Genomic DNA, 14,505 nt, shown 5'->3' with positions numbered 1-14,505 from the left:
CCTATGAAAACTGTCGGAGAAGATAGACCTTGAATGAACCCTGGTCGAAAACAATAAAAAAAACGAAGTTCGTTATATCTCAGAGACTATGAGTTAGATATACATGAAACTGGTATGGTAGGTTCATGGTATGTCCTGGTTATGTGTGAGAAAGAACCGTTGCTATGGACCCCTCCGTTGCCTAGCAACGGCCGACTACCCATGTCCGCCAACCGGCTTGTCTGTGTGTCTGTCTGTCCAGAGAATAACTCTGTGCACTTTGATGAAACTTGGTTATGTGTTCGATATCGATGTCTAGTTGTGTTTTCCCGGACGAGGGTGTGCTACGCCCATTGTGGGCGTAGCCACCCCCGAAAAATAGCCATTTTTAGGGGGCAGTCGGGTTAAAAATCTATCTTCTCCGAGGGAATTGACTGAATGGAATGGGTTCTTCAGTATTTGAATAGCAAAATGAATTATCTAAAACTTGTCATTGTCCGATTTTTTAATTTTCATCCCAAGGTCAAGGTCACAAGGTCAAAAACTTAGAAAATTGCAAATTTTGACATAAAAATCATATGACCACCCAAACTTTAAGAGCTAGGATGACAATATTTTTTATGCATAATCTTGAGGTCATTCCCCACCTAAAGTCTTGAAACCATGTTGCTCTATCTCGAACACCTTGCCCGTGGCGCCCCCTTCAAGTTTGTTTTTACGCTAATTTCATCAAAGTATCGATAATAATCTGAGGAGTGTGAAATGCCATATAGCCTATATGTCGTTATATTGTTCCTGGAATGTTCCAGAGGAAGTTTTGCACCAAAGGTCATAATCCTTGACCTTTGAAGTTCACAAAGGTCAAATTTTCAAAGTTGTGGGAATCGAACCGGGTTTTCGACCTTCTTCGACGAACTAACTCCATTAAGCTATAGCACGTATCCTGTTTCCTTATTTTAATGTCCACAACATTGTTGTGTGACCTTTAAAGGTTATGCAAAGGTCAAATTTTGAAAGTTGTTGAACGAAACCGGGTTTTCGACATTTTGCAGCTAATAACCTGTCACTCGTACCACATCATGTTGATTATTTTTATAACTTGGTCAAACATTATCACATTGTCTCATCCTTGACTTCTGAAACAATCTACATCGTCAAATACCGCTCATGAACCATCGTCGTCTTCAGACTTGTTTTTTTCTTGTGTTTATTGAAAAGTTATCACATGTTTCTTACTCTCCACATTCAACAATCGTCCTGCAACAAATGTACTTATTGAAACCTCTCAACTTTGATTGCTGTATTTTTGCAGGTCCATCTTGGCAGACGGGGCATCTGAGAGCTGACATGTTGAAAAATTCAAATTCTGATGTGCCACTCTGTTACAGAGCGTCGGTGCTGCCAAAGCAGTTTCTTAGCAAGGGTTATGATGGGTGGTTTGCCATTGCCTTCCCAGCAGTAGTTTTCATTCAGGCAGAAACTGATGAAGAAGGAAAAAAAAATGGGATTAACCAAAATATATATCTCATATAGGTGGTTATATAGATGATAATTGTGTGTTTAAGTAAAAAAAAAATTGATACACAGCTTCACCAGATTGCAAGCAGTTGTAATGATTGTTCAGTTGCTGCATATCTGGATGTGTTGGTTCAAGTTGGACAGAATGGTTTTAGTACAAGTGTATATCATAAAGTTGATTATTTCCATTTCCAGGTAGTCTTGTACACCTTTCCAGGTAGCAATCAATGTACCAAAATGGGTAACAATATCTTTTAATCTCATCTACTTCGATTTGCAAGAATTTGTTCAGTGAAGGATGATTTTGTGGAACGTGCTGAGGATTTTTCATCATATTAAACAGACGATATTTGGCAGATTGTTTTATTTAAATTTGGTTGGTTTTCATGTAAACAAGCTCCTATTGCATTGCATTTGATATAATAATAATGAATTAATTATTTTAGCGAGGTAAATTCTTTAATTAATATTATTCGTTAAACATATATATAATTTATTTATCGATGAATTAAATAAAAAAATAAATAGAATAAACAAATAAAATTAATTAATATTATTTATTAAATACATTATAAATAAACATTAAAATAATTTATTGGTGGTTGCCAGGATACATAGTGCAGCATGTTAAAATCGGTTATTAATGACAGTTTGCATATGCGAATGAGAGTTTGTCTGTTAGATGGATGTGCTGTGTCATGGACATGTCTGCAAAGTAAAGTGTTTATCGCTTAATATATTATCATATAAAGTGGTGTATGATTAAAGTTATTCATATGTCATAATACTTTAAACGAGAAGTGCAATCGGTAGAGCACATACCTCCACCACGTAATGCCTGATCCACGAGAACATATCAGGCCCAATCAATACATTTTTGAAATATCATGCTATTTATCATTTCTGGGCCAATCTCTCAATGGTGAAGAATCACTTTAAAAATTAAATAATTCTCGTATCCAGATCCGGATCTTCACCAAAATCGAATCAATTCGTCCTTGCGACACACCCAACATGTCCACCAAGTTTGGTCCGAATCCGTCCACAACTTTTTGAGATATCTTGCTAAATATCATTTTTAGCCCAATCTCTCAATGGTGAAGAATCACTTAAAAAATTCTACTAGTCGGATCTGGATCCGGATCTTCATCAAAATCTAATCAGTTTGTCCATGTCACACACCGAACCAGTCCACTAAAATAGCTTTTGTAAGTACTTACCAGTCAGTACATCGTATATCTGTGTTTGTGTATTGTTGTGTTTGGCTTCCTTCTTGGGACGATGGTGCAGTAATTGGTCTTTATTTGGATTGGGCAAGAATTTGTCATTTGTTCAGGGCGCTGGAGATATCTCGCCTACTCTTCGCGAAGGACACCGTGAGGATCCTTAATATCTACCATCTAATGTCAGCAGACGGGACACCAGTTTAATGTCTATCTGAGGGACGGCACACATTCATGAATTACCCTCTCTGTGAAACACCGGGATTACGGTTTATAGCTGGTTTGGGATTCGATCCCACACTAGACGGGCTCAGAGGCCAGTATGCGTACCTGTCAGGCTCGCTCAGCCATCCTGTCAGACCTGTTTAAAATAATATTTCAGACCTGTTTATCAGAATGGATATTGTGACAGGACCAGGGGCCACAATCATAGATAAAGGAGCAGTTGGAAGCTATAAAGCAGGTCTTTTACTCAGAGGGTGCTGTACATTAACTGTATTGTTTAAAGGACAAGCATTTGAACAAACTGAAATAGGAACAAAAAATATAGATTGTTGAACAACGACGTGGGCCAAGATTGTGGCCAACAGCACTTAAACAGTTAATGCAGGGTTTGAGTTGTCAGCAAGCTGTTAGGTGTTAGCAACCAAAGCTGACAGCTACTGCCACACGCTGGGGCCAAGGCCCCAAAGATAGTCAAAAAGTTTTCTTCCCACGTATATGTAAAGTGGTTGCCACAGGCCTGTGAACCAGCAGGACTAATCCCATATCAAACCAAGATGGTATACAGATACCTCACCCTGCCTGTGTGAGACAAGGATGACAGTTTGTAGCTGTAATGAGATTTGAACCCAGGTGAGACAGCTCAGTGGCGAGTGTGCATATCTCTCGGCCATACTGTCAGCCCATCATCCCCATAAAACATATTACTCTCTCATTTGCTGGTTTCAGTGTTTCCTCCCTTCTCTCTCCCTTTCATTCTTTCCTGTTCATTCATTCATTCCCTTGCTGATTGTGCCCTGTTGTTACCCTGCGACAACACTGTCATTTCAACCTTGCTCTTCCATGAGCCTTACTCTTGTAGAAAAAGGGTTGGAACCCTGGGTAAATTCTAAAATCCTGCCCAAACCAGCTATAGTACAATGCAAAGCCTGGTCAGCCAGTTCATGAAAGAGTTGAGCCAATCTACTTCCTGCAGCTGATGCTCGAAGGTGTGACGAATTGGGGCCATCAAAGCCGTCGTAGAGCCCCAAGACTGTACCTGCTGAGATGCGAAGGAGGCAGCGACCCTTATGTAGTCGAGGTTCATCGAATAACTGTAGGATTGACCACATGTAAAATGCTTTTACAGATCACACAATACAAAATTGTACTTCAGCATGAAAAATGTAGTCTAAAAAAGTTATCCCTTGCAAAAAATTTAAATTAAAATAAATCTCCAACAAGTACAATTAGAAACTAACATTTAAAATGGAAATGAAGGAATAGTCCCAACAATTGCAAAGACAAAGGTGAATTACAAAACAAAAAACAAATGTTTAAAAAAAGAGAGAATGACAGAATAGAAGGAAGAAAAATTGTGACCAAAAACACTCCAAATAAAATGTGTGTGCGTATATGCGGTAATTCACTCGCATATCTGCAAAAACATTAACACTCCATCCAGTCCCTGCAAAGTCATGGCCACAAAATCCTGGATTTTTTTTTAAACCCATTCAAAAATGACATGAAACATGACTTTATTCTGTAATGTATGAACATTGAAAAGACATTGCAACAAAATATTCTCAGAAATAAAAAGGCAGCATTTTCAATGCACCACACTATTAACTATTAATACAATTACACTTCAGTTGAAATTCAAATATATAAGCGTAAAAGTACAGGACATGAAAAATGATACAGAAACAACCTTGCATCTGAAGAAAATAGATCAGTGAGAGTCAGACCAACTGAAGTGGGTGGGGTGGGTGGTGTATGGGATGAACCCTTGTCGAGAAATAGAAAGATACTGGGAAATATGCACAACAAGCAAATTCTAATTGGAAGCTCTCTGAGATTCAGGGAATATCATAAAGAGCTCTTGGATTCAGTGAATATTTTACAGAACACCTGAAAATGCTCCTCAGCTAAAAATGAGAGAACATCCCAAGTTGATCCTGAAAAAGCAATACTAATCCTTGATGGGCCTGAGTCCACCCACCCAAGACGAGGAAAAAAAAAAAAAACACAAGGCAAACTTTGAACCACTAGGTAGACCTCTTGACACAAGCTTCTGGTGTTTACAACCAATGAATGAGAGAAGTCTGAAAAGTAAGTTGTTTGCAAAACTGACTGATACTAGCAAAAGAGAAAGCGTACCAGTAAAAGGAAACCAGGAATAAACGGAAACTAAGGCAACGTGCAAATACTTCTTCCATTCAGAATCCCATCAGCTCTTTGCCTGACTCTTCAATGCCTCAATCTCATCCTGGGGAATCAAAATAAAATAAACAATCATACCAAAACAGCAAAACATGAAATAACAAACAATTACTTGATCAAAATGACAACAATCTCAAACTAGAAGGGCACTCGGTAGAGAGTATACCTCCACCACGCAATGCCTGATCAAGTTGAACATATCAGGGGCAGGAAATTTTTTCAAACATCATGCTACATATCGTTTTTGGCCCCATCATGGTGAAGAATCACTGGGAATTAAAAAATTCTCATATCTGAATCTGTATTCAGATCTTCACCAAAATCGAATCAATTTGTTGTCAAACACCAAACCTATCCACCAAGTTTCGTCCGAATCCGTCCACAACTTTTTGAGACATCGTGCTGTATAATCGTTTTTCGTCCCATCACTCAATGGTGAAGAATCACCAAAAAAATTATCAGATGCCGATCCGGATTCGGATCTTCACCAAAAATTGAATGAATTCATCCTTGTCACACACCCAACATGTCCACCAAGTTTTATCCAAATCCGTCCGTAACTTTTTGAGATGTCCTGCACACAAAGACAGACAGACAGACAGGAGTGAAAAGGTAACCTCCTCCTACCTTTGATGGCAGAGGTAACTCGAAGGGCACTTGGTAGATCGCATACCTCTGCCACACGATGATTGATTCAGTCAAACATATCGGGCCTAATAAAGTTTTGATATATCATGCTATACATAGTTTTTGGCCTCATCTCAATGGTGAAGAATCACATAAAAATTCTCGGATTCGGATCTTCACCAAAATTGAACCAATTGTCCTCGTCACACACCCAACCTATCCACAACTTTTTGAGATGTCCTGCTGTATAATTTGGCTTAGCTCCATTTGTCAATCGTGAAGAATCACCTAAAAAAAAAAAAAAAAAACATCGGACCATGCATCCTGAAGCACACCTGGATCAGAAGCAAAAGTCATTCAACCCGCCCCCCTCCTTCCCCGCAGACTCCCTAAGACACTGATTTTTTTAATGCCATGAACAAACTTCAGTACAACATGGGTGATGGAGGTTGTGGTCAAGTTTCATTGAAATTGTGTTTGGTTCACATGAGTCAATGTTTACAAACTGACCGACTGACCAACTGACCGACTTGCAGACACTGCTCGATCACATAAGCTCACAGGACTAAAGTCCAGGTGAGCGAAAAATTATCGCATTGGGATCTTCTCCAAAATTGAATCAATTCTTCCTTGTCACACACCAAAGTGTCCACAACTTTTTGAGATATCGTGCTATATATTGGTTTAACCCTATCTCTCAATGGTGAAGAATCACTAACATTTCTAATAGCTGGATCAGGATCTGAATCTTCACCAAAATTTAATCAGTTCATCCTTGTCACACACCTAACCTGCCCACCATACTTCATCCAAGTTCATCAAAACTTTAAGATATCCTGCACACAAGCAAACAAAAACAAATAGACAGACAGTGGTGAAAACATAAATAACCTCCTTCCACCTTCAGTGATGGAGGTAACTAGAACAGTATTCGGTAGAGCGCATACCTCCGCCAGGCAGAACAGTTTATGTTTTGTATCCCACTGACAGGTTGGGGCTGCATCCGTACCTGAACCAAAATTTAATTGCCTTGTTCCTGTCACCAACAAACTCATCCACCAGGTTTTTTCATAGTCCGTCCACAACTTTGAGATATCGTGCGTTTTTATCCCAAATCTCTTAATGGTGAAGAATCACTTTAAAAATTCTCAGGTCCATATCCAGATCTTCAACAAAATCAAAACAATTAGTCTTTGTCACACACCCAACCTGTCCACGAAGTTTCGTCCGAATCTGTCCATACGTTTTTGAGATGTACAGAATACCATCATAAAGCTGATCAAGCGTGCACACACGCACGCACACGCACACGCACACGCACACACAATTCACTCTGCATATTAATTTTATTTCTGATTAATCGTAGAATATGCAAATGTCTGAGAAAATAATTGCCATTTGAGCCAATGTGCAAACAATTGAATAAAATTAAAACATTTCATTGTGTCAAAGAACTTAAATGCACTTTATAGTCAAACAGGGATAGAAAAAATATTTTAAAAACCAAACAAACCTGCACAAATTGGAAATGGCGTATCACCATATCCATCCCTCCAATAAGTTGATTCTGCTTGTTCATTCTTATCTGAGGCCCCTTGTCCACCATGTCATGCAACCTAAAATAGTAACATTCACAACATCCAAACAGCTTTCCAATTGTGTGGAGCCATGCTTTCAAGGCATATTCTGCTCAGTACAATGAAGCAGGTGCCCACAAGTTCTCAAACAGGGAGTCATATCCCATAAACATGCCCCAAAACAATATTCTTTATTTAAATGCCACAGATGTGAATAAGAAGACCGCTCAGTTCAACAAATTCATCAAACGAGTTTTATGATGTCAAAAACAACAACAAAAAAATAAAAAAAAAACCACGTTCATTGTCAAACTGTTTTGTGACAAATTTTACATGCAAATCATTTCTTTTTTTTGAAACATTAACATTCAAACCCAATCGGTTACATGGGCTGGCACACAGAAGTTTTTTGAATCCGAGTTCGCTTTGATTTTGATTTTTCTTTAACTCAGGCTCACTTGGCTGCGAATGGATGGATTTGAAGGTAGAGGAGTAGCAGCTGAAACCCAAATCCTATCAAGGTTCCTCCTGATGACTTCATCTTTGCTTTTTGCTTGTTCGGGTTCCTTCTGATGACTCCAATGCAGGAGTGTACCTGTTTGGTCTTCCATTTGATTCGAAATGAATTTATTTAAATCCCATTCTAAATTCAATTGAATAATACAAAACGTCATGGGTCAGGGTTAGGTGTCATAGGACACCTAACCCTGACCCATGACGTTTTGTATTATTCAGCGGGGTTGCATCAAAGTGGAACATCTTGGTACCTTGTCATCACTCCCAGCAGTTATGAAGTGGCAGTTCAAGTTATATGTCTATTATTAATTACGTAACACACCAGTACAGAAACACCACAGAAAATACACTGCACAAACACCACACAAAACAAGTCCTGGCGAGGGCCTGCAATCTCCAATTGCTCTTTCTTGTTTCTGTTGAATTTCCTTCTGCTACTGGCTCTATTTTACCTGACCCCCTCTTCTCTGCAAACGGAAACCACATTAAATATAAACGCTTTTCTTTAAAAAAAAATCATTTTAAGAATGCATTTCAACCCCTGTTTCTCCTTCACAAATGCTGCACATGTTCTGCTTCTCCACAACAATGTCTTTTTTTTTTATTCTGCTTCTTCTTCAAAAGGATTATTTTTCTGAGGTTTTTGTCAGCTCTGAGCTTCGTCCACAAACACTCGATCCTTCCCCCGCACCCCACACACACTCGATCCTTCGCCCGCACCCCACACACACCCAATCCTTCGCCCGCACCCCACACACACCCGATCCTTCGCCCGCACCCCACACACACTCGATCCTTCGCCCGCACCCCACACACACTCGATCCTTCGCCCGCACTCCACACGCTCGATCCTCCCAAAGACTCCTCCCCCTCATCTCTAACTGTGTGGAGGTCTCTGCTCCAACCTGACAGATCTCTCAATCCAGGCCGCTGCTGATAAACCGATCATTTGTTGAACAGAATCCTTCTCCTACAGGACATCTGACTCGTTAGTGTCTCTCACTGGTCACTAGTCCCCGACCATTTTCACCGGAGGAGACTCTCAGTTTGTTCTCCGTCTGTCCATCTGTTTTTCAATCCACCTGTGGTTTTTTTCCCAACTTTTTTTTTCCATACCCTTTAACATATTTAACTGAAACTTGGTACATCGCTTTATTATAAGTTACAGAACAAGTATGAGTTTCAGAAAGAGTTCAATTTTTCACAGAGTTGTGCCCTTTTTAGATTTAGAAAATATCACATATTATACATGGGTCAGTGTTTAGCTGCCCTGACTCCACCCCACTGCTTTGCACCCATTGGCTGGAAAGCTGGCTTGACTCCACCAAAATAAAATCATGCACTGCTATTGCACGAAGCAGCACAGATCGGCAGGCATCAGGCCTTAGACCTGGGTGTCAGTCCATGGCCCAATGGAATTGGAATGATCCCAGGTATATAAAACCACGATGTATTATATATGCACACAAGTTGTACACACATTTTTGCTTCATGTATGTACGAACATTGGGTGATTTTTTTTTCTTAATATGAAAGTCTCAATTTTGGTTCCAGTCTCGGCTTGAGCATGCAATAAATGCAAACAATTTTTTTTATCTTCCGAGTATTCATTGGGACTGGAAGGGGACATATAATGCAAAACAATTCTCACTCTTCTTGGCCCTTCCAATTTCATAGGCCTGACCACACCCCAGCGGCAGAGTAGAACTTTACATCAGAACTCAATTTCTCACTGCCCTTGTACCGATCTTACACCTCCAAACCCCCAAGAGTACCTCTGGCCACGACTTCCCCTCTGCTCCCACCTCTTCTTTGTCTGTGTTGTACCGTCCTCCGAATAGTGATGACTCCATCTACATCTCTCTCAGACAACATGGACCATTTTAACCACTCATCCCAACTCTCTCTCTTCCCCATATGTGGCGATTTCAATTGTCACCATGCAAATTGGCTGGATGTTGATACCTCTTTCACCAACCATGTCAATTTAGCAAAGGACTTCTGTGACTTCATGGGACTGACTCGATTTGTGATCATTCCCATCCAGATTACTCCCAATGGCAAATCCTCTCTTCTGGACTTGGTGATGACTAACTTTCCCACAAATGTCTCCTGCTCTACCTTAGCTCCAATTGGTTCATCTGATCATATGCTTGTGAAAGTCAACATCTCTCTGGCTAATCTCAGAAAGCTGCTTCAATGCTGGCAAGTCTGGGATTTCACCCAAGCAGATTGGCAGGATCTGCAAGCAGCCCTCTCTCTTCAGGACTGGTCTCCCATATCCACTGCTCCTGATGTTAACTCAGCCTGGGAATTCTTACACAGAAACCTGCTCTCGATGCACAAATTCATACAATTGCATCTCGAGTTTCCCTAACCTCCTTCCTGCCCATGGTACACTGAATCATATGGTCAGTCAGTTGTCTGAAACAACTTGCCTTCTTTTCCTGGAAGGCTAATCTGACCAAAGGCAATCTTATTGCATTCCAACAAGTCCACAACTGGTGTGTGTGCACTCTCAGGAGAGCCAGAAAACAACATCTGTCAAACCTTAAGAATGAACTTTCAAACTTAACTCACTCCTCCAAAACCTGTGCAACCTTGTTAACCTCCGCCATCTTCGAAGATGGATGGAGGTTACCGTTTTCACCCCTTTCTGTTTGTATGTTATCTTGCCAAAACGAAGTTTCTGCAAGATATGTTCGTCAGCTTGTATGTTTTTTTTTGTTTTTATCTTGCCAAAACGAAGTTTTTGCAAGATATGTTAGTCAGCTTGTATGTTTTTTTATTTATTTTTTTGTTTGTTTGTTTGTTTGTTTGTCTGTAATCATGTATAAAAAATTCTGCAGAGCAGTTATCATCAGAAATTTTTGTAACTTCGCATATCAGAGGCCTATAGAGGTCCCTTTCAGTGCACAAAATTTTGAAGGTCAAGGTCAAAGGTCAAGGTCACTTTGGCGCAAATCAGGGGAGTCGACGAAACCCTTATTTTTTGAGTAATTTTGATCGGATCGTCTTCAAACTTCATGGGAATATAGTTCATAGTCTGGCGCTCAGCTGATTAATTTTTGGTGGCGATTGGCCTTGACCTTCATGTTTTTTGTTTTTTTTGGTCTGTAATCACGTATAAATCACTCTGCAGAGCACAGTTATCATTGGAAATTTTTGTAACTTCGCATATCAGAGGCCTATAGAGGTCCCTTTCAGCGCACAAAATTTTGAAGGTCAAGGTCAAAGGTCAAGGTCACTGTCGCAAATCAGGGGGAGTCGACGAAACCCTTATTTTTTGAGTAATTTTGATCGGATCGTCTTCAAACTTCATGGGAATATAGTTCATGGTCTGGCGCCCAGCTGATTAATTTTTGGTGGCGATTGGCCTTGACCTTCAGCGCCTTCAGCGATTGGCCTTGACCTTGACCTGGTTAGCGCCGAAGGTCAAACATATTTGACCCCAAGGTCAAATTTTCAAGTTTTAGGAACCATATCGTGTGGTACCTCAAATTGAACACCTCGATGAGTGCTTTCTAGATGTCAAGCTTGAGACATTATGACGTCATTTGGTGACGTTATGAGGCAAAAGCGTATTTTTCATGGTTACTCTGTAGAACGATTCTCATCGGAATCTCTCGTAGGCAGATATTCCTCAAGGAGTCGCTCTTGGTGGATAGCAGCTCTGTTCACCTCAGTGTGACCTTAAAGAAGTCACACGTAGTCACCTTTTGGCAAGATACGGGTCATTTATTTGTTTGTGAACAGTATTACGGAAAAAACTCCGACAGATTTCGAAGAAACTTGGTGGGGGGGTTAGGTATGGGCCAAGGATCATGCCATAAAATTTTGGACTTGGTCCCCCCCCCAAAAAAGAAATTGTTAGAGAATTTTTTTTTTTTTTTGCATTTCTACATGTTTTCAGTGATTTCCAACCCCCCCACCAAAAAAAAAATTGAGGGGAAATTTTTTTTTTTGCATTTCTACATGTTTTCAGTGATTTCCAACCCCCCCCCCCCCAATTTTTTTTTTGCATTTCTATATGTTTTAAGTGATTTCCACCCCCCCCAAAAAAAATTGAGAAAAAAAAAATAAAAAAAACTTTGCAACTTTTTTTCAACAAAATTTCGATTTCTTTTTTTTTGCATTTCTACATGTTTTAAGTAATTTCCAACCCCCACCCCCCCCCCCCCAAAAAAATGGAGAAAAGAACTAACTGTCAGCACTGTTGACATCACATTTAATGAATAAGATACAAGGTTCACTTGAGTGACCCAGCAGTATTGGCGGCGGAGGTTATGCACTCTCCCGAGTGCTCCCCCTCGAGTTAAGTCTGTCTCTGATGTATCTTGGTATTCATAAATTATCTCTCTGACTCTGGAAAATCCCCTTTATCTATTTGTTGATGACGCCAACCTCTGCCGTGACATCCTCATCCTTCAGACAAGCAGACTGCAGCCTCTTCCCTCTCTTCATATCATGACAAAATCACAAGCTGGTCAAACAATTGAAAAAGGTCTTTCAACCCTGACCAATCTCAAACTTTCACTATCTCCCTTTGAGGGTCAGGTCAGGTCAGGTATGGGAGCAAGTGCCAGAGCAGCACGTCGCTGAGTCCAACTTTCTGCTGGTACTGCAGGAGCCTCTGTCTGGGAATCCGCCAGGCAGATGCCTGGCCCATCCCCATCTCCTTGTGATGCTGATCAACCTGCTGCAACCACGAGGAACGTGGGGGGCTCATTGGCCGCCTCCACTCACGAGGCTCCCTCGCTGAGAGAATCTGGTGAGCAGGATCAGCATCAGGAAAACGACCCTCATGTCCATACAGCCGCAGCTGATGCTCATAGACTATGCAGGTAACAAATCTTATTTGAGTCTCTCTCAGCAACCGCTTGTCAGACAGCCAAGGATTCTCCGAAGAGACCTGGTTCCAAAGGAATCAAGTCCATCTCAGATCCCTGGTCAGAGTCCAAGTATCACATCCAAAGAGCAAGACTGGAAGCACCAAGGATCTGAAGACTCGGACTTTCGTCCTCCTGCACAGGTACCGGCAGCACCACACCCCATGATCCAGTTAATCCATGACTACCCAGGCCCAACCCAGACGTCTGTTGACCTCTGGCTCACAGCCAGCAGAGACATGAAATCCACTGCCAAGGTAAGTGAATTTCTCCATGACCCAAACATCCTCAACACAAACAGGTACAGACAGAATAGCAGCATCCAAGATGTCATTGAAAGTCTGGATCTTAGTTTTGACCCAGGAAACCCGTAACCCCAGCGGCTCCGACTCCTCATTCAGCACCTCGAGGGCACCCAAAAGGTTATCTAGAGTCTCCGCAAAGATGACTGCATCATCTGCGAAATCAAGGTCAGAGATCTTGACATTCCCAAACGATGCACCACAGCAAGATCTCTCAGACATCCTCCCCAGAATCCAGTCCATACAAGTGCTGAAAAGTATGGGGGGGGGGGGCAGTACACGTCCCTGACGAAATCCAGTGACAACTGGAGATAAGTCAGAGATGGTACCACCACATCTCACAGCCCTCTCAGTACCATAGTATAGTTCAGACATCAGATCGATCAGTTTTGGTGGCACCCCACAAAGCCCAAGAATCCTCCAGAGGGCAGTCCAATTCACTGAATCAAACGCTTTACAGAGATCAACATAGGCTGCAAGCAGCCCCTGCCGAAACTCTTGTCTGCGTTCGGTGAGGACCCGAAGAGCAAGGATACGGTCAATCGTTGACCTCTTTGGTGTTAAGCCTGATTGCTCTGGAAGCTGGTGCTCAAGCAGATGGTGGCAAACCCTATCAAGAATTATTCAAGCAAAGACCTTGCCTCGCACTGAGAGCAGCGTCACCCCCCGGTAGTTGTTGCAGTCTTGGCGATGACCCTTCCCTTTCCAGAGAACCAATTCTTTACGTAGTCCCAACACACATCGACGTATGTAGACGTATTCCAATGACGTCTTCCGGTCGACAAAAAAAAAATAAATGAATGTGTTTCTAACTTACAACTGCCATATAAAGACGTGTTCCCAGCGATTTTGGGAATTGGTATATAAAAATGGTGTTCATAAAAGGGTAACCCAACAGTGTTTTCGAGTCCTTTTTGAGTCGATGTCCATGTCAGCAGTAACAGTAGCAGTATCAGTATTAGTAGTAGTTTGTTCATGTTGGCAGTAGTAGGTGAGTGTGAGGGGGAGGGTGTGGGTTATGATGGATCCTCCTTGCATCCGCGTGTCCACGGGTAGGAGACATCTTTGCACCATTGTTCAAAGTTCTTCGCGGCTAATTTTTTATGGGGCTTTTTCAACAATGAGCTATGACTTGTTTTTACGATTTAGGTCTATTCATAACGGGTTGGACAAATGCACAATGAACTAATAATGTGCATAGAGCGCTTCGATAACTTATAGATACGGTATACCAACGAATAATTATCGTGTAGCCGGCGTTCACAAATTATGCCCAACGATAGCCTAACTTATCCATATCGTGCGGCAGTTTATCTTTGCCGGTGACGTGGGGTTTGCTATTCATAGGCTACCACTCAACAATTTATATGGCTGCATCTCCACTATTGAAATTAGACGCTTGCGCTCAACAATTGGATTTTTTTTTTTTTACACTCAACGACTTTTAAAC

The 14,505-nt window shown here is 41.2% G+C and overlaps 1 protein-coding gene across 3 annotated transcripts in view; it reads right to left on the bottom strand.

Annotated features, from left to right (window-relative positions):
• Nucleotides 1–4,442: 4,442 nt before the first annotated feature.
• The window catches only part of NDC80 (NDC80 kinetochore complex component), a 78,093-nt gene continuing 68,030 nt past the window's right edge, over nucleotides 4,443–14,505 (bottom strand). For 2 of the 3 annotated variants that reach the window (XM_085850528.1, XM_085850527.1), the window contains 3 exons: nucleotides 9,640–9,723; nucleotides 7,285–7,387; nucleotides 4,443–5,190 (listed from right to left, as the gene is read on the bottom strand). In XM_085850528.1, the coding sequence (XP_085706654.1) occupies nucleotides 5,152–5,190; nucleotides 7,285–7,387; nucleotides 9,640–9,723 (226 nt within the window). In that variant the 3' untranslated portion in view covers nucleotides 4,443–5,151. The remainder of the gene's footprint in view (nucleotides 5,191–7,284; nucleotides 7,388–9,639; nucleotides 9,724–14,505) is intronic. The other variant, XM_085850529.1, reaches the window with a different exon arrangement.

This window comes from Eptatretus burgeri, chromosome 12, assembly GCF_056783735.1.
Source record: "Eptatretus burgeri isolate ZD-2024b chromosome 12, Ebu_testis_v1, whole genome shotgun sequence".
NCBI lineage: Eukaryota > Metazoa > Chordata > Myxini > Myxiniformes > Myxinidae > Eptatretus > Eptatretus burgeri.
The sequence above is the reverse complement of the archived record's forward strand: the minus strand, read 5'-3'. Positions and strand labels throughout refer to the sequence as shown.